The sequence below is a fragment of the Podarcis cretensis genome, assembly GCF_951804945.1.
Source record: "Podarcis cretensis genome assembly, chromosome: 1".
NCBI classification, from domain to species: domain Eukaryota; kingdom Metazoa; phylum Chordata; class Lepidosauria; order Squamata; family Lacertidae; genus Podarcis; species Podarcis cretensis.
Genome location: NC_137170.1, coordinates 43543412 through 43566130, shown reverse-complemented (window position 1 = coordinate 43566130; position 22719 = coordinate 43543412). Strand labels below are relative to the sequence as shown.

At 43.2% G+C, this 22719-nt stretch overlaps 1 protein-coding gene across 2 annotated transcripts in view; it reads left to right on the top strand.

Annotated features, from left to right (window-relative positions):
- CCDC9B (coiled-coil domain containing 9B) overlaps window positions 1–19131 on the top strand; it is a 53428-nt gene extending 34297 nt beyond the window's left edge. For both annotated transcript variants that reach the window (XM_079964754.1, XM_079964755.1), the window contains exons 8-13: window positions 332–387; window positions 1715–1768; window positions 3078–3183; window positions 9001–9058; window positions 10739–11497; window positions 17453–19131. In XM_079964754.1, the coding sequence (XP_079820880.1) occupies window positions 332–387; window positions 1715–1768; window positions 3078–3183; window positions 9001–9058; window positions 10739–11464 (1000 nt within the window). In that variant the 3' untranslated portion in view covers window positions 11465–11497; window positions 17453–19131. The remainder of the gene's footprint in view (window positions 1–331; window positions 388–1714; window positions 1769–3077; window positions 3184–9000; window positions 9059–10738; window positions 11498–17452) is intronic.
- Window positions 19132–22719: the final 3588 nt, after the last annotated feature.

Below are 22719 nucleotides of genomic sequence, written 5' to 3'. Positions count from 1 at the left end.
AAAGGAGGACGTCACAATTTATATTTGTTTAACTAAAAGACAGTATAATTTATTAGCGAATGCCCTCCATACAGTCCACAGGGATTCCGAAGGGAGATACTGGTTATTTTGTATTTTAAAACTGACCTTAAAACACAGAATCTGCAGCCAGCCACTTGGCAAAACTGTTTGGCAGCAGTTTTCAGGGCGGGCAAAAGCAAGGACTGTTTCATAACAAGGGGTAGGTTCACACAGTAATTTGTTAACGTGTTAAATTTAACATGAGCAGCCTTTTGGGAAGATTCTTCTCTGCCCCAGCTTCATACCTGAACAATTCTTCTTTCATTTGCAGGTTTGATGATACTAAAGATGGAGAGTCAGCTATGGACTGTGTCCATAACAAGAAAGGTGAGCAAAGGACTGGACATGTATTTACCAGCAACTGCTTTTCTGACTGCTTTTAACTGTTCTAGAATTGCTTTCCTTTTCCTTTTTGTGCTTAAATTGTGGATCTGTTTGCCCCCGCTCCCCAGACTCCTTCACGAGGAAGGACAGAATAGACATTCAATAAGTGAATAAATAAGTTGATGTCAGGTTCAAAAAAAATGCAGCTCTTGGATATCTTGCTTGCTTTGTCTCAGATATTCAGGCCTCTCCTAATGTGGTTCCAAGTCTCAAGGCTACTTCTTTCATACCTTTTTAAAGTCATGCCTTTGTCAGAAGATGCTGGGCCCTTGTCACTCCCATCCCAGGTTTTCATGTCTTCATTTTGAGGTGTGACCCACAGTAGTAGTTTTATGTCGTTTAAGTGGATGGTGGAAGACACCCCTAAACCTGGTGTGCAAACTTTCAAGAGCAGTTGCTAAGCCAATCTTCTTTCTGTGTGGCTCTCTAGGTGGGGGCGAAAAGCATGCGTATGGGAATAGCAATGTTAAGCAGTGTGTCCAGTGTTTTCGAACGGGGGTTGGGGTTGGGGAATCATGGGCAACTCTCAAAGATTCTTGCACTGCGTTCTTTCTTTACTCGTGTGAGTTCTTTATTTCCGTACCGGTTGGGGATATGAGACAGTTCCAGCGTTAAAGTGCAAATAAAACAATAATTTTTGCTCTGCACCATAAAGAAAAAGTCAGAGCACAGCTTGCTTTCTTAGGGCTCTCGTGTGTGCTTCATGGTATTCTCTTGAGATGTTCCCCAGAACTCCATCCCTGAACTCTGCATTCCCCAGAAGGGACACTCCAATTGCCTATACTGACTAGGTCAAAATCCACTGTCTGCTTGAACCATAGACTCTGACTACTGTGAAAATTGGAAAGTTTCTATCTTGGGAGTGGGGGTTAGAAAAGAGACTGAAGACAATGTGCAATGCCTCTAAGTGAGGCAGATAGAAATCAAATTCCATGTTCCGATTCACAAAACAAAAGATATTTGGAAGCAACTTTCCAATAAATGTTGAAGATTTCAACCGGCACATAGATTTCTAAAAAAATGTTCACTTTTTTGCTCACCACTGTTATACTAGCTGCTTTCTCGGTTCCCTTTTCACCAATGTACAGATTTTTATATTATCTGATGAATCACCTGATCTTCCCTTTCCTAGATGTGCAAACTGTTTTTATGTCAAATTAGGCAATCAGTTCTGTTCTGTGCTCTGCTGCTGCTGCTGCTGCTGCTGCTGCTGGGGGATGGAATTTGTTGTTACATGATCCTGCTCTGTTACATGCTTTGTCCTTTCAAGGAGGAAGAAATGCGAGGAAGTCCCAGCACCGATCCTTGCCTTCTGAAGGAAAAAGTAAGTAAGTCTCAGGAACAGGGCTGAGCTCAGTTCAGCCGTAATGTAAATGCTGGCTTTCTCTTCCATGTCAGAAGTATCACAAAAACATTTCCTAGATAGGAAGTTTTTGCCCCCAAGACCATCTTGCCATCACTCCAGGCCCAGAGTTAATGTTGCATTTGTAGAGGCCCTGGGTATCATGCAACTTTCCCTGACCTTCAGATGCTAATTGCGAATATTTCTGTGGGTTTATGCTTCCTTCCATTGCTATACTGCTGCTGCTATTTCTTGCACCTTTCTGTGACATCACAGCTCGATGGGAATATTTGGGACACTGAAGTAAAGGAGAACTGAAATCCCCCTCCCCCAAAAGCAAGATCCATTGACCCTATACTGTCTCTTTCCTTGCAAAGAGGGCACACTGCTGGCTAACAGCCAAGGACAAAGCTGACGAGAAGCAGAGCAGAAATGCTGTATGCTAGGAGGCAGGCTGGGAATGGTTCCATATAGGACAATCGGAGTGGGCATGTTGCAGGCGTTATAGTTTCCAGACATGTGAGCCAAAGCTTTGCAACCAGGGAGCATTCTGGGAATAGTTGAAGAGGACTGCACCAGGAAGTTCCATGGACTTTGTGGCTGAATAGCATACAGAGATGGCACAAGGGATGGGGATGGGGATGGATAACCAAAGAAGCAAGCAAGGAAATAACTGAATCAGGACAGGAAGGCTCACAAAAAACACCCCCACTGTTTGATTTTGGAAGTTTGCTTAGACATTTCCAGCCAGCCTGCCTCCCCCTCTCCCCACTATGAAGAGCCAGGCAATCTCCCACCTATACACTGATCAGATCCAGACCTGCTTAGCTTCAGCAAGCTTGCTGAGTGGCACACGCCTTCAGACCAAAATCCTGGAACCCCATGAAAGTGGAGACTTTTATCTTTCTCAGTGCAATCCCCTCGTCCCTGGCTCACTGCATGGGTGGCATCCAACTAAACAGGCCAGTGCAGTGACGTTCAGCTGCACAACGTAACTTCTTGCCCTTCTCCTCATCCCATGCTCCCCCCTCAGTCTGCTCCAGGGACTAGGGGGAACCCCTGGAACAGAGGTGCACAAGGAGAGAAAAAGGTGGAGAGGTTACACTAGAGCAAAATGCTTTAGCTGTGCAATGTAACTGTTTCACTGGATACCACCCAAGGATTCTGTGGCACTTCCACTTCCAGTCCTCATGGCTGCTGGGCCCTTCTTTAGCCATGGAGGTCAGAACTGTGGCATATTGTGGCCTGGTGCTGGACTGGCTAGCCTTGGCTCATGGCATTTTTCTTTTAGGTGGAGGTCAGCACAGAAGAAGCACCAGTGAGTCTGCTGCCAGAACATTGCCAGTAGTGAGCAGTAAAGCCAGAGGGAAGGAGAGACTAACAGGCAGAGCCAGAAGGTAAGAGAGCAGTTTTCAATGGGACTTCACTGCCTCTGGTGGGAGGCCTGCTCAGCCAAAATGAGCATCTCCACTCAGGCCTTATCCACACTTCGGGTTGCCATATTTCAAAAAGTAAAAACCAGGACATCCTGAAAATTGTTGGGCTTTTTTACGGAAACCCCCCAAGTTGTTGCGCTTCTTTAAGGAAAACCCAATTTTTCTATTGATTTGCCTAAGATCCATGACAAAGCAGCGCCTTTCAGAAATGCCCCCCATGTCAATTCCACCTTTGAAATCCCGGTAATGTCTGGGAAAACCAAGTCATATGACAGCCTTGTCCACCCTTACCTTTTGCCGCATGCTTTCCAAGCTCAGGCCCACGCTTCAAAGCTCCGTATCCAAGTGTTCTTTTTCCCCACCCCACCCTGGAGCGTTCTCCACGAAAACCCGCTCTATAAACCAGAAGTGCAACAAATGGCAATGGAGGTTTTCCACAAATTGCCATTTGCTCCACTTCAGTGGTTTGTTGAAAGGGAGACGTCAGTAACACAAAATGCTAATGGAGGCTATTATTCCCAATTCTTAAGAAAAGTGAAGACTTCTTTACTTATTACAGTGCCATCCTAACCATGTGTATTCTGAAGTAAGTGCTGTTGAATTCAGTGAGGTTTACTCTTGGAATCAAATCTCATCCAACTATGTTGCACATTTCACAAATAAATTGAAACAAACTATTTGCAGAACAGTGTCCCTAGTGTCATAATGCACAGCCCATCTTCATACCCACTGCCACCATCTCCAGCTCATGTACTGTTTGATTAGTTGCTGATCTCAGAGCTCTTGCCATCCATTCAAAAATTTGACTTTCAATGGACAAGCACTTTCCCCCCTTTAAAACTTACCAATTACAGTCCCTTTCGGGGGGGGGGGGCAGTATCATGAGTAAACTGTTTCAAGAATAGATTGCATCACTAAGGAAAATGCACATGAATACCCAAAGGCAATGACTCCAGGAAGATAATTGCAACAAATCATATTTCCTTTTTCCAGACTATACTGAAAATGAGTTCAATTGCATGAGTACCGTATTTTTCGCTCTATAACACGCTCCCAACCATAACACGCACGTAGTTTTTAGAGGAGGAAAATCCGTAGGCATGCCACCCGTAGGCATTCCACCCGTAGGCATTCCCTCCATAACACGCACAGACATTTCCCCTTACTTTCTAGGAGGAAAAAAGTGAGTGTTATGGTGCAGAAAATATGGTAATTCTTTGTTAAAGGTAAAGGTAAAGGTACCCCTGCCCGTACGGGCCAGTCTTGACAGACTCTGGGGTTGTGCGCCCATCTCACTTAAGAGGCCAGGGGCCAGCGCTGTCCGTCTGTCCCAAATCCAGAGTGGGGGCTAGAATACTGCCAATAGGAGGTTTTCCCCCCTAGTTGCATAATTTTCGTCAGGATTGTGGCTGGGTAGGAAAGTGTTAAACTTTCTTTCTCCAGTACACTACAGTACTGGAGAGCCAGTGTGGTGTAGTGGTTAAGAGTGGTGGACTTGTAATCTGGTGAACCGGGTTCATGTCTCCACTCCTCCACATGCAGCTACTGGGTGACCTTGGGCTAGTCATACTTCTCTGAAGTCTCTCAGCCCCACAGAGTGTTTGTTGTGGGGGAGGAAGGGAAAGGAGAATGTTAGCCACTTTGAGACTCCTTCGGGTAGTGATAAAGCAGGATATCAAATCCAAACTCTTCTACTGTGACCTTAGTGAATATCCTCCTGCACCTGTAATTAAAGAAAGCCTCCTGCCCCACCCCCTTGCCCCACCGCACAAACATATCCATAGTCAAGGAGTGCCAAGACAAGAAGCTAGAATTTGACTTACTCTTTTTGGAATTTTCTAGCAATTAGACCACACTATTGATAGAAGCAGTTTCCTTTATTTGGTCTATAGATGTACATCAAAGATGGTGTGGCATTATCAGGGCAATTACACTGGGGGTGGGGGGAGACGACAGTATACATATGCAGAAATTATGCCTTTTAAAATGAGACTATAACAGAATCCGCAAATGAACAGAAATTCCATGCAAGTATGATTAGATTCCTCCTATCCAAAATTCCATTAAAATCTAGTCCAGAATATCAGATTTGCTCTTAAAAGTGCCCTTGGCACATTGCCATTTGTCTCCTATGATTTTTCGTCTCAGAATTGTCCACATATGGACAGTAACACAACTGCAAAGCAGCACAGTATTTCCATGGCCACAGTGGGAATATGCCGCTCGTATTAGGCAAGCAGTTGTTATGCATGAGAAGGGAAACTTATTCCAGGAGAAGGATGTTGTTGTTGGGGTTTTATGGCCCATTAAATATAGTCTGCTTACTCAACTTTATGTGTGTATCACAAATCACACTTGTTTTTTTATTCCTTGCTGGTGTTTGAGTTAGAGCTTTCAAATTAAATCGGTGTGTTTGGACTTGCCTTTATAAATGAGATTGTTCCTGAGACTTAGCCCTTGCCCGTACAGCAAACTTAAATCTCTTGCTTCTTCCAATAAGTAGCATTGCTTCTGTCTGTAATTAGGTTCAATTATGCCATTTTCGTTTCTCGCAGCGTAAAAATGCTTTAGGAAAAGGGTGAAAATACAGCTACAGTTGCGTTTTAAAGCTCCACTGGAGTGGGAAAACAAAGCAAACCTGTAAGACCAACCACTACAGCACAGGCAAACCAAAAAATAAAGATACGGTTTGTTAAATCAGGGATAATAAATGGCTTATTCTTTTATCAGCTTTGACTTGAGCTCCCCCACCCTGAAACCTGATAAAATAGATCAGGGGTCAGCAACCTTTTGGAGCTGTGGGCCTCAAACCCACAGCTCAGACCATGTGGTGGGCGGGACTATATATTTTTTTTTGGGGGGGGGGGAATGAACAAATTCCTATGCCCCACAAATAACCCAGAGATGCTTTTTAAATAAAAGGACACATTCTACTCATGAAAAACACCAGGCAGGCCCCACAAATAACCCAGAGATGCTTTTTAAATAAAAGGACACATTCTACTCATGAAAAACACACTGATTCCTGGACCATAACCAGCCATGGGCTGGACTGAAAAGGCGATTGGGCCGCATCCGGCCCCCAGGCCTTAGGTTGCCTACCCCTGAACTAGATAACACCATAGCAGTACTTGGAAAGCAGTTCTTCCCCACTTGTAATAATCAGGGCAAAAGCTGAGGCTGGAAGGCAAGAAGTGACCATTGAGTCTGGTAATAAAGTAAACAGTGCGGAGCAAGAGAAGAATGGTAACTCTGATCACAATGCCCACCGAGCAACCACCTTCAGTGCCACCATAAGATATATACAAGGTTATAGCTACATCCATAAAATACTACTATCCCCCTCTCATGAAAGTGTAATGAAGTCATTGTGACAGTCCCTTGCTGGAGGCACAATTCCCAGCCCAGAGAGTGTAATTTGAGCACCAGAATCAGGTCGTTTGCAAACCCAGCTTCTCCAAGCACAAGAGTGCGAGTGCCCCATCTTACAGTGCTTCACCAACAGCAGGTGTTGTCCAGCAGTGGCAGTGGTGAAATTGCATTTATTGTAGAAAGGCAGTTTCCCACCCACCTCCTAGAGTGGTACGAATAGCAATTCCCCATAGGAGTTCAGAGTAGTGGCAACAGCGCTGCTCAGTATCCAACCACTGCTCAGCTTCCGCCACCAACCTCTGCTGATGAGATGTATTTAATTTTTTTATAACCACCCACCTACCTGTTGACACACCTGAAGTGGCGGCATGGTGATGTAAACACTAATGACTGAAGTCCGTAGCACGGACTGGGTACCAACGGTGCTAGAACTCATATAAAAATATTAATGCACATGTGACCTGAAAACAGGTACAAAAGAACAGCTGCCAGTGGAACAAATGAGCAGGAAAATTCTCAGCTTCATGTTCATTAATCTCTTTTTCTAAAGGGCATTAGCAATGCGCTCGTTCTGTGTTAATACAGTACTGTAAGATTGGGGTTTAAACAGAAGGGGTTTAATGAATCCAGGAGTAGTGCTAGAGATTGACAACAGTCCTAGCCAAATTGCCAAGTAACAACTCCCCCCTATAGTTTGGGAGATTGGCTGATAGTTCTAAACTGCTGCTGTTCACAATGGCTAGGAAATATCTGAAGGGGAAATAACTGTTATGAATTGGGGGGGGGGAGGGGCTGTACACCCTTCTAATTCCTGGATCCAGCAAGTGTTAAAATCTGAGCAAAGATTCAAATTCCTGGAATAGCCAGGCTAGTTTCCTGGTGAGGTAATGGGTCATTAAGGAAACAAAGGGAGTGACTCTGTGCCAGATGCCAAATGGTACAAACTTGCTGGTAGTTAGAAAGACAAAAGCCAGAGTGGAGAGTGGCATGATGTGAGCTAGAAGCTGGAAGCTGGAAGCAGCAGGCTGGGAAGCTAGAGAGTCAGAGCAATGCCTTTTTCTGGCGGAATCAAAGGCTGTGGCCATGGGAGAAGCAAGACCCTCTTGGGGTGTTAATGCTGCAAGCCCCTCCATCATAGGCTGAGGTTGTATATATGTGTAAATAAACCACATATCCTAAAGACACCACAGTCTCCACTGTGTCTCATTCCAAGAAAACTGAACCCTGGGTAAGCACCTGGAACCCCTGGAAACTTGCTCCGCTCGGAGATTGGGGTGGCATGTAACATAATTCTTGCATGCACCCCTAGCTAATAATGAGATGATCTCCCTGTGAAGAGAAATTGCTTTGACAGTGACAAAGTCTGGCACAGGAACTGAGATTCCTTCCAAAGCTCCTGTCCATTGAGCATTCATCCCAATTTGGTTGCACAACATTTGTGGGAAGGTTCAAAGAGGGCCATTTAGTGAGCATTCCCAGGGAGGTCATGCAGTATTGTGTCAAGCAAGTGGTATTCCACATTTCCTACTGCATTTTACTGTCACTTTCCTTATTGCAAAGTCCAATTTGAGTGGGGAGGGAGAGACAATTCAGCCTTGTATACTGAAGAATATAACCTCCCTGTAAATATACTGCATACATTGCTGTGCTAAATTTTGTGCTATTTTAATAGAAACTTTAATAGAGTCTGTGTCGGGAAAAGAGGCAGCAACTCACCTGTTACTTGCTTTATGTGTGTGAAATAGAAGATACTTTGGAATACATTCCTTCTCTTGGTGTTAGTTCGCAAACTGCTGCAGACAGCTCCATAAATCACTGGTACATGCTGTTAGTCTAATGACAAATGTCTGGGAATAGAAATTTGATTTTATGGTTTTTATTATATTACAGTTTTAACAATCAGCTTGTGAAAGATTAATGGCCCCTGATGAACCTTTGGAATTAAGATGAATATGCTCTTTAGATGCTGCGAGTGCAAATGTTGTGATGAATCTGGACAATCTGAGCATCTTTATAAGAAGGATTGCCGCAAGAGCTAACATGGTTTATAGGCAGTTTCCAAAAACGGAGGCAAGCATGAGCAAGAGCAGACCTCCTGTGCTCTCACTCCCTGGTTTTTGAGAACTGCTTAAAGAAACAATAACAAGGAACACAGACTTAATCCCAACTCATACTCCTCATCCTCTGATATCATAGCTAGTAGATACTCAGTGGTTATATGGTTCACCTTTTCTTTTTAATGACTGGTTGTTACTGGTGGAAAACTTGGAATCTTGTCTAGGGTTGTGTTCAAGACCCTCTGCTCTGCAAGGAGACGGAGCTCCCAGATTAGGCAAAACAGCTAGTATCCAAAAGGGAGTCCTATCAACATTTGACAACCCTCATTTTGTGTGTGCTGTTTTACAGATGGGATGCCAAGGAAGGTGAAGAAATGCCCTTTGTAAAGGATGAACCTGATAAGCAGGTGAGTCTACTCTATAGAGTGTTGCTTGGATCAGCAGTAGGGAACCTTTTTTGGTTCTGTGGGCCAGATCCTTATCAGCATCTATCCTCGCAGGCCAACTGTGGTGGGTGGGTGTGGCTACCCACCTGTTCTTTTGGAGCTCTTTGCAATCCATTTTTGTTTTAACAACCCTGGACAATTTGGTTTCATCAGCAAGTTTTGAGGCATGCTTCGAGGGAAGCAGCCTCCTGAGAGAGGTTGGCAACCCTGGCAAGCCAGGTTTGGTCCACTGAGCAGAAGTACCTTACCAAACAAAATAACACCAAGCCTTGTACTTTGCATTAATTCAGAAGAAATACAGCCCTTGGTTCTTAACTCATCAAAGTAGGGTAGTGTCTTCCATTAACTGGGGGCCAAGCTGGATGAGATTCTCACTAATGCCTTACCAAGCTCCTGCAGGTTTATGTTTCTTGAACTGAAATGCGTCTAACAGGGGGTTGCAGATCTGACTGGAGTAAGGTGGTGGAGGAGAGAAAGAAGATGCTTAACTCTTTCTCCTCACATTGCTTTAGTGTAGATACACACACAGAAACACATCTAGTTGCTTTCCCTCCCATGATGGGAAAGAAATGATCCTGTATCCTCCCTGCCCAGCCTCAAGGATTGGGTTGTAGCTATGAACTCTGCTGTCACTGCTCCCAGATTTTCAGCTTCATATAGCTACATTTCAGTTAAAAGAAGCAGCAGCAGATTGATCAAACAGCTCCGAGCATCCCTTCTACTTTGGCACACAGAAGCTTGCACTGGGAAGGTGAGAAAAGCTAATCCTTTAACCAATGCTTATGAGTATGAGGGAAGATCCCTGTGTTACCAGAGTGGCCTGGGAATTTCTTCAACGTTGCGTAGTCCCAGGTCACTCCAGGGCCGTTGAATAATTCTTTATTACAATAAAACAATTATCTTATATTGTGTATATAATATATTCTGTCTCTCCAATAATAAATCATTAATAGGCCAAATCCTATGCAGTGTATTTCAAAATATGCCAAATTGATTTTGAAGGGTTTGGCCTAATATGGAAATGTTTGTGTAAATGATAAATTATTTCATTGCAACGAAGAACTGTGCATATTTTAAAGTACTGTACATTTTCCCACTCTGGTTGCTTAGGTGTGTTTTTTTTAAGGGCCATTTGTGCCTCAGTTGTTTGCATGTCCCAGCACTGCTTATAAACAGGAATTATGTGAGCCAGACAAATCATTTACTGCGTCAAGTGTGGTGTAGTGGTGAGTGCTGAGCTAGGACCAGGTCCAAATGCCAACTAAGGCTGCAATCCTATAACCCCATGTTGCCTTTGAATTCAACAGGGTATAGTTCTAAGCAGGAATGATTAGGATTATGTTGTAAGCCATGAAGCTCACAGAAGAAGAAGAAGGAAAAGGAGAAGAAGAAGTTGTATATTGCCCTAGACTCCTTAGGGTAGTGATAAAGCGGGATATCAAATCCAAACTTTTCTCTTCTTCTTCTATACCTGCAAGTCTCAGTAGCTGTGCTTTAGTTTTCTCACTAGTGAAAGAGAAATTTTAGTCACCTCTGGAGGCCAGCTACTGATACCAACAGCTTTGCAAGGGTAATCTGTTGTTTCTTTAAGTCAATTGTGTAATAAGTAACTAAGCAAAGTTTTGTCTTCTGTCATTCTAGAGATCCTCGAGCAACGAGCAACTGAAAAAGCAAGCTCTGGCTAGTGAAGCTGTCAAGGAGCATAACTTCCCAGCAGGACTAGAGAATAATATAAAGCCCCCAGAACACAGTGCTCCCTTGCGTCAAGCCCAAAGAGATGAATGGAACCAATCCGCAGGTGAAGAGCAGGGTGCAAATGAAGAAGCCAGGAGGTGCCTAACCCAGGGCATTTCTCCCGCAATCAGAGCGGATGAGACCGGGGCAGATCTCAAACTCAGTAAGTCAGTAACTGGGACTGATTTGTCTCCCAAGGGCAACTATATGAATAGCAGCTCTTCTCAGGGAGTGCCTGGGAATGTGGTGCAGATTTCTGGGTGCGACCTTCAAGAAATCAATTCCATAGTCTATGAAGGTGGCTTAGACAAAAGTGCGTATTGTGAACGGAACCCTTGTGGGGAGAAGGCAGGAAAGAGTAGTGAGCTGTTGAACAAGGAAGGAGGAGGTGGTGAAGGCCAAGGGCTGATAACGGTAGGACAAGGAGAAGAGAACCAAGTTGGTCGCCTCCAGAAGGAGATAATCCCTGCGAAAGAAAGTGACACTGCAGCCTGCCTTGTTCGAACGGAGGAGTCCAGGCCTCCATGTAAAGAAATTCCAGACCCAACGAATGAATATGTACAGGAAGGGGCACAAATGAGGAACAAGGAAGAAGACCAACCCCAGTTGTGCAGTAACAAAGCACAGGATTAAGACCGAACACACAGGGCTCCGTAGGGGCCAAAGGTGAGTGCAATGCTAGCCCCTCCACTTGGCCTTTTATGTAGATTTCTAGCCTGCTCTGTCCCAAGAGCTCAAGCCTAGTAGCTCAGTTACATCTAAAAAGTTACACCATCCAGGAAGTTCTCCTGCCCATCCCCTACTGAAATGAATCATACTTGGCTCTTGCACTGGTAGGACTGTTTTCATTCATTACACTGAGGTTTAAACAGGAGAACGTCCTCGTGGATTCACTCCTTGTCCCTTAGGAGCACAGCTCACAATATTTGACTGTTGAAGAGCTAGGCATTATTGTGATGACTCTTGGAAGCTGCATTTTCTATAGGTTGGTCTATTCCCACTTACTAGGCACAGATCCTAATATTACATGGATGAATCTGCCATTACACATTACGGTTCACAGCAGAAGATAGTAAGCAACCACCAGCTTCCAACTGATTACAAGCTGTAATGAGAATGCAGCTCTCTTCTTCAAAGCTGCAACTCTTAATCTTGGGCAACCCTGCTGTGATCCTACTAAAGATCATCAAGCCCATTCATTCATTTGTTCAGATTATCTACTTGGGGGTGAAAAGGAAAGCCCCTGGAGAAGCAGAATGCTCTTCTCCAGCAGTGCATGCAGTAAGGTAGGTCTTTTCTTCCAGGTTATACTTTCCAGACTTTTAGGTTTCAAACAAACATATTCAGCTGCCATTCCCAACCTTGTCCCAAGCTGTTTCCTTCCCAGAAAACCACCAATATCCACAGAGCAAAGCTGAGAAACGTTGAGTAAAATGGCTAAACTAAGATTTCCCTGGCAAGTGCACAGCTTACAAACACAGTATTTTAACAGCAGCAGCAAGCTGTGATTTTGGGAGTTAAAATTCTTCTTATCTTGCTCCTTTCCTTGCGCACAGTCTCCCAGACAATTCAGTAGACTTCCTCCAAAGTGAAGAAATTGTGCCAGCTTTCTAACAAAAGCCAAATATTACATGAACTGGCAGTATCTCATGTGACATACTGGGAGTCACGTTTGTTCTTTTAATAACAAAATACTGAATAGTACAGAAGGTCAACAATTTGAAATCTGTTTGTGGCTAGTTATTAGCTACTTAAAAGAAATAATGTTATTGGTCATTCTTTTAAAAATTCAAGCGTCAACATGCTATGTAGTTCTGTACACAGATCCAGCAATGTCACACATGCATTCAGAATTCCCTCGGCCCCCACCCAATGTCGACCCCATTTCTTTCAGGGGGGGCACTGATTTTTTTCATGCATTCTTTTACACATACTAATCTCCTCCCTCCAGCGAAATGAATGGGGCAGCCAAAGTGCAGTAGAGCGCCATGCACAAAACAATGCTGTGAGATTACTCTAGTGTTAGAGCAGGGGCCTTAGGCAACATGGAGATGGCAAGCTGCCCAATGAGCCAAATGTCAATTTGGAATTTGATTTCCTTTTCAAAAACTAAAAAAATAAATTGAATTTACAATTTAATTTTAAAGATGTTTATTTTTTTTAAAAAATGTTCAATTGTTTATACCCACTACAAGACTATTCAGCATCTAAGTAAATAACACAGGAAGTCTCAGATTTTGAAATGGATCATATGATATTTCAAACGTAGGTAAACCTCTGAAGAGCCGAATAATCATGCTTTTGAAATATTAAAGCAGTTTAGTGTGCTTACAACCCATGTTAAAACAATGTCGATGCAAATTGTTAACACACACACACACACGGCTTTGCGGTATTCTTTTTGTGTTTTATAATTTATTTTATTTTACATTAGTCCTGGTCTTCTGATCTGCAGATACAAGAAATGGTGCTAAGAGGAACCATACGTGAGAAACTATAGCAAAACCCTTTGCTTGTAACATGAACTTTCTTTTTTATCATCACCATCAATCACTATTACTTATTAATAAGACTTGTCTAACTTGATGATCTGAAATTGCCTTAGGTTAAAAAAAAAAAAAGACTTGGTAGAATGTTGAGGTTCCTTCTCGTCCCACACATTTCATGTCAAGTTGTAAGACCATCTTTCTTCATATTGCCATCCATCAGTGGAACCCTTATGTCTGTGACAGATTTCACACATAGAGCTGTTAGCTGTGACCCATTTCTCCAAGGAAACAACTCAGGAACATGTGACTTTAATGCTTTGCAGCCGGTACCTTATCCATTGATGCAATTTCTGTCAGAGAACAAGGAAATGCTGCTTTTTTATTCAGAATAAAGATTGCCTCCAAAAGCTGCCCAAGCATTTTCCCCAGGCCTAAAGAACATTACCTCCAACCCTTATCACCATTTATACATGCCATTGTATAAAATAACATGCACAGACTAACAGACACTCCGGATAATACATAATGGGTGAAGCAGACAAAACAGAGGCAGGGAAGAGCCTTTTTTTGCCCTCATCTTCTACCAACCCATCCCTCAACTGCTTGCTAAAATCTGTCCCTGGTAGCTGCCTCCATGGGCATGGCCAGGATTTTTGTTGGGGGGTGGGGCAGAACAGACGTGATTGGTCAGGTGCCCCCCTGCCCCCCCCCCTTGGCTATGTTCATGGTGAGAGAGCCAGTGTCCTCCACTGCCAAAGCAATCACACTGAACTCAGGAAATCTGAAGGGTCAGTGTGGGGTATTGTAAGTGTAAGACTAGGATTCTGCAGATCCTTACTCGTTGAGCTCAAACTCCCACTCAGCCATGACACTCACTGGCTGACGTTTGTGGAAGGGACATAACCCATCAGAAGAAGGCCTTAGGATGAATCTCTGGCATCTTCAGGTAGGGCTGGCAAAGGCTTTGAAAGTCATCTATCCCACATCTTATTCCCTTGAGGAAGATGCAATACACACCCCCAGGCAGATTCCACCTTGCAAGAATGTTCATTTCACTCTGCCCCAGTTGGCACCAGAACCCTAAGGAGAATGTTTTCGAAAGTCATGTATGTTCTTAAAATTCAGCAGAATAATATATAGATTACCATCATGGCCAAGAAGGGGCAAAAGAACCTCTTACTTAGCAATAAGAAATATCCTGGATGTACACACATCTACAAACTTCATTTCTCACTTGCCCCCAGCAGACAAATCGAGAAGTGCTCGTCTTTCACTCTCAGGCATATGCACAGAAGGAGGGAAGGGCTGGGTCATAGGGATCCTCTCCTTGCAAGGGATAGCCCAGTGGGTACAGCATGAGACTCTTCACCTCCAGGTTATTGGTTCAAGCCCCATGGTGGGCAAAGGATTCCTTCATTGTAGCATGTTCAACTAGATGATTCTCGGGATCCCTTTCCAATTTTATGAAATAAACAGGTTACTGTAGATAAATGGTGGGTTTTCCTTTCCTGCGGTGTCCGGCTCCTCCCCCAATAATTGCTTCAAAAGATTTACATGTAAAATCTGCAACAAGATGTTGCAGTGTGGAGTGCTGCTGTTCACAATTCCAGCCACTCCATTCCATTTCCCATTTTGCCATGGTTTTCCTTCCCATGAGAAGAGCCTGCTGGATCAGGCCAATAGCCCATCTAAGTCCAGCATCCTGTTCTCTCAGTGGCCAACCAGGTGTCTGTGGGAAGCCCTCTCCCCATCAGACAGACAGACAACCTTCCATGGCCAACGGAGTCAGTTCGAAAATCCTGCTGGAGGCTAAGTGCAGCCAGTACCTCTAGCCTTTCTTCACATGAGTTGGCGTCTTAAAAGTTGATCATCCTCATAGATAGATAAACCTTTATTCACATTAGCCAATGGCCATAGCAACAGTAAAACATTACAGTATACACAGAAAAGGAAATTTGATATAAGAGCACAATTTAAAGTCCTGAATCAGCAGTCAGTCAGTAGTGATCGTCCTTATAGCTGCTCTCATCCTCTGCTTCAAAATGCCAATAACCCAAAGCATAAGCTCAGAATCCCCTGCAGAACTCCCCCCCCACGCCCCCGTTTTAAAGTAAGAGGGCCAGGGAAATCAACAAAGGAAACAAACTACAAAAGCTTTTCATTCAGTTATATCAAACCAATTAATTTCAGACTCTCCAGAGAAAATACAGCTGGGGTAAACTTCCAAAGCACAGTGGGGTGCTGACGTCAGCGTTCTCCCCTGACGTAAACAAGAGCAGTACAGCCAAAGTCTTGCGAGCTGCGGAGGTCAGTCTTAGAATGCAAGACAATGCTGAAGGAGTTGGCATTATTGAGCAGTACACGGAATTCCTCTTCTGATTAAAAGCACAGGAACTTAGGCAATAGAAATGTTAACTCCCGCCCTGCTCCATTCCTCCCTTATATCTGAAAGGATGTGGGTATATTATAATAGCTAGAAACTGGGGTTTTTTTGTTTTGTTTTTTTAAAAAGAGGTTCTTAGAATTTGCACAGAAAGATCATGGAATAGAAATGACAGCTACATGGCCCATTTTTTAATACCTCTTAATGCTAAGCCATTTGTAGTATAATCTGCAGTGCTTACAGCAGAATGGATTGTATTGCAAGGTATAGGACTGCAGCCTTACTCAGCAATATTTATTGGGGAGGGCATGACAGATTTGGGGGGGGGGAAGGCTTTTCCTTACCTGCCAACATCCATTTTGTGTAAGAGTTGCCCCGAAAGAATTATAGAAGGCTGCCACACCCTAGTCAGTCCAATTGCTTGGGGAGATCCTGAGCCCTGCTGCCAGGGACTTCTCCCTTCAGCCAGCTTCAGGAAAAAATAAACAAGGAGATGAGCTTTGTATTTACTATACTTCCCTGAAGCCCAGAGGAAACCACTTAACAAAGAACCTTTTGAAATGTCATTATGATGCAAGGGATAAAGTGTGTCCCAGTGGAGGAGGAAGATGATGATGATGATGATCCTAAGGAAAAACCATCTTCCGCAGAAACTGCTGCTTGCCTTCTATCACTGTGCCATTGAGAGCGTGCTCACTTATGGCTTATGTGTGTGGTACAGAAGCTGTACTACCCAGGACAGGATGGGGTTGTGCAGAGTTGTTAAGGCAGCAGAGAGCATTGTTGGCTGCCCACTTTCCACCTTAGAGCAGATTTATGCCACAAGGTGCCATAGGAAGGCACTGGACATAGTAAAAGATCCATCACATCCTGGTCACTGTCTCTTTGAGCTCCTGCCGTCGGGACGGAGATACAGGACAATGAAGACAAGAACGAGCCGTCTCAAGAACAGCTTCTTCTCCAGAGCGATCTCGGCCCTGAATGGGAAACCTGGACTTTGAAAGTCATCTAATCTTCCTTGCTGTATTATATTGTATTGTTTTAATTAGTGTTTTTATAGTTGTTCTGATTTTGTGTGGAGTGCCCTACCTGGGTGGATGGAGCAGCCAAGTAAACTTCGTTGTCCCTGAGAGGGGGCAATGACAATAAAGATATGATGATGATGATGATGATGATGATGATGATGATGATAATAATAATAATAATAATAATAATAATAATAATAATAATTTATTATGTATACCCCGCCCATCTGGCTGGGTTTCCCCAGCCACTCTGGGCAGCTCCCAACAGAATATTAAAAACCACAATAAAACATCAAACATTAAAAACTTCTCTAAACAGCCAGGACCGCCAACTGAACTGGCTGTAAGCAAGAAAGCAGGTGAGTGGGGCTGGCTGGCGTTGGTGGGGCTGTGCCCCATTTACCCTAATAGGCTAACCTCCACAGGTACTATGCTTCACTGCAAGTACATAAAACCAGCTCCTTGAGGACTGACTCAGCCTATGCCAAGTAACTGACTTTTGGGGGTGGGGGTGGGGAGAGGAGATGAGAAAGGTTCAAGTTGTCCATTAGGGGGTGTTTACAGCGTGCTCATCCTCACGGCATCTGAACCTCTCAGTGATCAGCAACTTGTGCTGGACAGACTCTCAGGTGGGCAAGTAGCTCACAGGAGAGGCCTGCTGCAGCTTTAATTTGCCACACAGCAGTTCCTGGCCTGTCTGATGTTGCTTTTGTTTGTTTTCCAGGACAACTTGCTAAAGCAAATCTGGTTGCAAAAGAAGATGAGCACAATCTCCCCCTCTGACACTGACCTTCAGCTCCCAGCGGCGCCTCCCCCTGCAGGTGATCTTTACCTATCTAGAAGCCACTTGTGCCCTGAAATTGTCTACTCAGTGCTGAAGGACAGAAAAGGCCTACTTACAAGCAGCCTCCTGAGGAAAAAGGAAAGGAAATCATGGCACTTGCATTTTGTACCTAACTCTCCCCTACCCTTTATATTGTGGGCATGTGATGGGCCATGAGTTGTCTACTGTATGCACTTTATTTTACTGAATAACTAATGATATTTATAAGTTGGGTTTGCTTTGAAGATAATTCCCCTTATTTTTTCTCCTCAACACTGGCCAACGGATCTACTCTTTTGTTGCTTCCAAAGCCAAGTGGCAAACTTTACAGAGCTTCTGGCTGGGCTTGAGTTTTATGGATGTTCGGCCAGTTAGAGACAATGACGAAGAAACCATTTTCTTAACAATAAAGGTGGCTGAGGAGATAGTAGATTCAGCAGCCAGGAAGACTGTGTTGTGGCTTTGCACAAGTGTGGCAGAATGATGAGAAGGGACCAGTGGTGTCACAGGTTCCACACAACTGATGGCTACAAGTTCATTGAGGTTTCTCTAGAATGCTTTCTGTCTTTAACCTTCCTGGTTTTGAACCTGTGACTATCATTAACTTCCTCGTTTAATACAGGAAACAGTACTCCCTTCCAAGGTATTTTGGCGCTAAGAGGAGGCAGCTCCTCCTCACTGCTGCCTGTTCTCTTGGCCTCTCCCTTTGAGGCTAGAGGGAAAGTTGATGGTCATGTGTCTATGAAGGAAACAGGCAAATCGTTATCATTCCCAACAGCAAAACATCCAGACTGAACTTGATTTTGGCTTCACATTCATTATCATTCCCAATAGCAAAACATCCAGACTGAACTCCTTGATTTTGGCTTCACTCCCAAATCAAAACATGGTGGAAGAGAAACCAGATGTGCAAAAACATACTTTTGTTTGTTTGTTTGTTTGTTTGTTTTTTGTATGTGGTTATGTTGTAAATGGCTGTGATGTTAGAGCAGAGATGAACAGAATCCAAAAAGTAATTTTGGCACCTCCTGTGAAAGCACTCAAAGGTTGGCTGGATTGCAAACAGAAGTACTAGGTGAACCGGACAGCACCGAGATATGACCGTGCCAGTTGTGTGTCATTTCAGTTGCTGGCCTGCAGGATTCCCTGTACCTGGGAAATGGTATCGCAGCATAATTCCATAAAGCAGAACAAAGTTTTTGCAAAGCATTGCCTCCTCACTTCTAGGATATGATAAGAGCCAATTGCACTTGAGCACCGGGGTTTTGTGAAACAATCTAGCTACGTGTGAGAAATGGCCGGCAGAGGCGACTCCAAGCACCAGCAGCAAATGTCTGCATTATGGATTGGCTCCCTAAAAATGCAATGGGCACAGTCCAGGGGGACCTAACTCCAGGTCACTTTTTAACTTGCTCCTAAGTGATCTGGAGTAAGGGATGAGCAGGGAGATGACCAAGTTTGCTGACAACACCAATTTTTGTTCAAGGTAGTAAAAACAAAAAGGGATTGCGAGGAGCTCCAGAAGAATTTGTCTGACCTGGGAAAATGTGCATTAAAATGGCAAATCTGGTTCAACGTAAGCAAGTGTAAAGTGATGCATACTGATTGGGGGGCGGGCGGGAATTCCTAATTTTATATACGTTTTGGCAGGGCCCAAGGAAAAAGAAACTAACGAGGGGGGGGGAGATGTAAGTTATGGTGGATTGTGCAATGAAGATGTTGACCCAGTTCACAGCAGCTGTGAAAAGGTGACATCCATGCTGGGGACAATTAGGGAAGGGGTTGAAAATAAAACTGCCAGTATTGCAATGTCAAACTATTTTATGATGGGGCCCGCTTGGAATACTCTGCATAGTTCTGGCCCCACATCTCAAAGAGGATATTGTAGAGCTGGAAAATGGCAACTCTGGCTGAAACCCCTCCACGGAACCGGGGCTTTTAAATTTAGTAAAAAGGAAAGTAAGGCAGGGCAGGGTAGGGTAGGATAGTTTTATAAAAATATGCATTGTGTTCAGAAAGTGGGTGTAAGTTTTTCCTCCCACTTTCATCCACTAAGGCAAAATGATGGGAGATTCAGAACAGACAAAAGGAAGTACAGCACAAAGTTAACCTAAAGAATCTACTACTAGCAGATGTGGCAACGGCAATCAAATTAAATAGCTTTGAAAGGAGAAGGGATTTAATTTGTGACAATTTAATATGAAAGAGAGATGCCATTATTATATAAAGTAAATTAATAGATTAAGTGTTATAGAGAGCTGAATAATTCAGGGTGTGTGTGGATGCTGTTTGCATCTGATAGGTCAGAAGAGAATGCCATGTTGTGGGCACAGCAGTCATATGGGACTTATACAACAGTGTATCCCTGATGCACTGGTAAGGAGTAAAACACAATATTAATTCTCTTTCACTAGATCGATTCTAAAAGATAATGTTCAAGTGTGCAGAATTACACAAATAATAATAATAATAATAATAATTTATTATTTATGCCCCACCCATCTGGCTGAGTTTCCCCAGCCACTCTGGGCGACTCCCAATCAAGTGTTAAAAACAGTAGGGTGTTAAATATTAAAAACTTCCCTCTACAGGGCTGCCTTAAGATGTCTTCTGAATGTCAGGTACAGCTTACACCCAGTTGAAATTCCAGCTTTCAAGGGAGCATGCTAGACACAAGCTTTCTATAATTTTTGCTGGGTTAAAGAGGTATCAGCACCAGAAATCTGTCACATTAGAATTGTTCTCCCCGTGATGCCAGCATTCAGAAAAGATGTACCTGCTAGAACATCATTACCTCCAGCAGACCTATTGTTATTTATGACCACTATGTGGCAGGGGAGAGAGGTTGCAAAAGAAGAGCTCTGCATTTTTTTTGCAAGAGATGTCTGGATGTCTATAGCTATCCCGTGACCCAGTATTTTCAGTGAAGCAAAGTAGCATATTTGGAGTATGCATGCAGAGATATTTGCTTGGCTTCTCAGTAACAAACTCTTACTAGCCCTAATAGTAATTGTGCTTTACTTTTGGCCAGAATAATGAGAAGCCTTGCATTTGGTATTATTCAACTAGCAAATGTGATTTGGTTTCCCCACTTACTCAAATGGAAAGCACTCAGATGGCTTCTATTCTGGAGAATCTGCAATCTGTTCAGGAGGGGTTTGCAGCCCCCATAGGCAGCCTGTTAGCAAGAAAGCAGAGAGTGTTGTGCAATTAGCATGCGCTTCAGTAAAAATAATAGTTTGAATTTGTGAGAGCCAACACTGGCCTCCTTTGGAAACAAACTTGGCAGGGGGTTGGACTCGATGGTCCTTGTGGTCTCTTCCAACTCTATGATTCTATGATTCTATGAATGAGTCATGATAAATGATTTTTAGGTTTGAAAGTTCTTAACCTGAACAGATTTGATTCCTATGTCCCATAACACTCAGCATTGATTGATTTGTGAATATATATAGACACATTAGCAGATTATGAACTTGAAACTTTTTAAAAAAATAATAATCCCACTTTTTACCATGTAGGGCACATGGTATGACTGAAAGAAAAATAAGCACAATCCTCATTGATTAAGTGGAACTTAATGGAGCTTATTATTAGGCTTGAGAATAGAAAAATAAGCACAATCCTCATTGATTTTCAGTGGGACTGCAACACACATAAATGCTTTTTGTATGTATCGGTTGTTAGAAAATGAATTTGTTTATATATCACTTAATATAATTTTGAGCAGGATTTCCACCTGTTGTTCTTCCAGCATAATCGTGAGTCATCTTAATAGTGAAGTATGGAAAACTTGAATTGCTAGGTTGCCTCGTTGGCAAAAGAGAGAGAGAGAGAGAGCTATTCTCAAGCCTAATAATAAGCTCCATTAAGTTCCACTTAAGTTCACTTATGGAAGAGGAACCGTTAGTCAGCCTTTTGTCCCCGAAGACCAAAATCAAGTAAAATCCAGCAAAACAGTAAGACACATATGGGCAAGAGAAAACAATGAAATGTATGAAAAGGCACTATGGGATGGTGCCTTATCAAAAACACTGGTCCTTCCCAAGTATAGAATCTTTATGCATACCTGCACAGTTTTATAACAGTCTATTGAGGCTTTCCCTGAGAATTGTCTTAGAGATCCTTTTACTCTGCCCCTGCCACCAGCCCTACCATTTAAAAACTAGCATTCCCTTTGAAGAGAGAATTGATATTAAATCTGTTTAAGGCTACGTACACATTAGTGGCTTAACGCAGCAAGGCCATTTCTACCCACTCACCCAAGTCATGTTTTTACATTGCTGTATACAGCAGAGAGGGGGCAGGGATGTCTTCACTCAATGTGCAATACCTGTTTGTTGCCCTGCACCCGCAACCCCCCTGAACGTCTCTTCGTTGAAGCTGTCATCTGCACATGTGCAACAGCCACCTCAAACGGACACACCTCAGCTTACATTTTCAAGTTGGATGGAAGCTGGTTTGAAGGAACAGACATTAGACAGCAGTATTTCTCAATAAACTACAGGATACCTATGGATTGTGGCTAACAGCATGTGTACTCTGCTCCACACAACATTGGTGGGAGCGCACTGGAGTAAATGGAAATTTGTTCACCGTCTAAGACTGCACTGTTAATAGTACCGATTGAAGGGTCTGCATTAACTCTGCTTATTGACATTTTTTAAATATAAAAAAATATTGATACTGATTCTTGTTTTCCAGAATTTAAATGTGATGTTTGAGAGGCGAGTGAAATGATTAAGAAATACCGTGATTATTTTTGTTAAATAAATGTCTGAGGTAAAGAAAAGTTTCGTGGCTTAAAAAAATGCTTAGGGGGAGTTTTTAGAGATTAGCAACTGCTACATTGTTAGGAACAAATAAAAGATTCCGCTAAAATGCAGGTAAACAACTGTTTTCAAAACAAAGATTGACTCCTTGGTGTTTACGGAGCTGTGTTCTCCATTCCCATAAATAGTTGTGGCTGTACAGAACACCACCCAGAACATCTTTTCAGCAAAACAAAATGAGCGGCTCCCTCCTCAGAAGTCTCAGAGCCAATTCACATTATCCTCGGGACATTATTCACATTATTCACCTGGGACCTTGCGCATACAAAGCAGATGCTCGGCCGCTGAGCTAAAGCTGTTTCCTTGTAACATTGTATGGTAAAAGCACCTGCATAG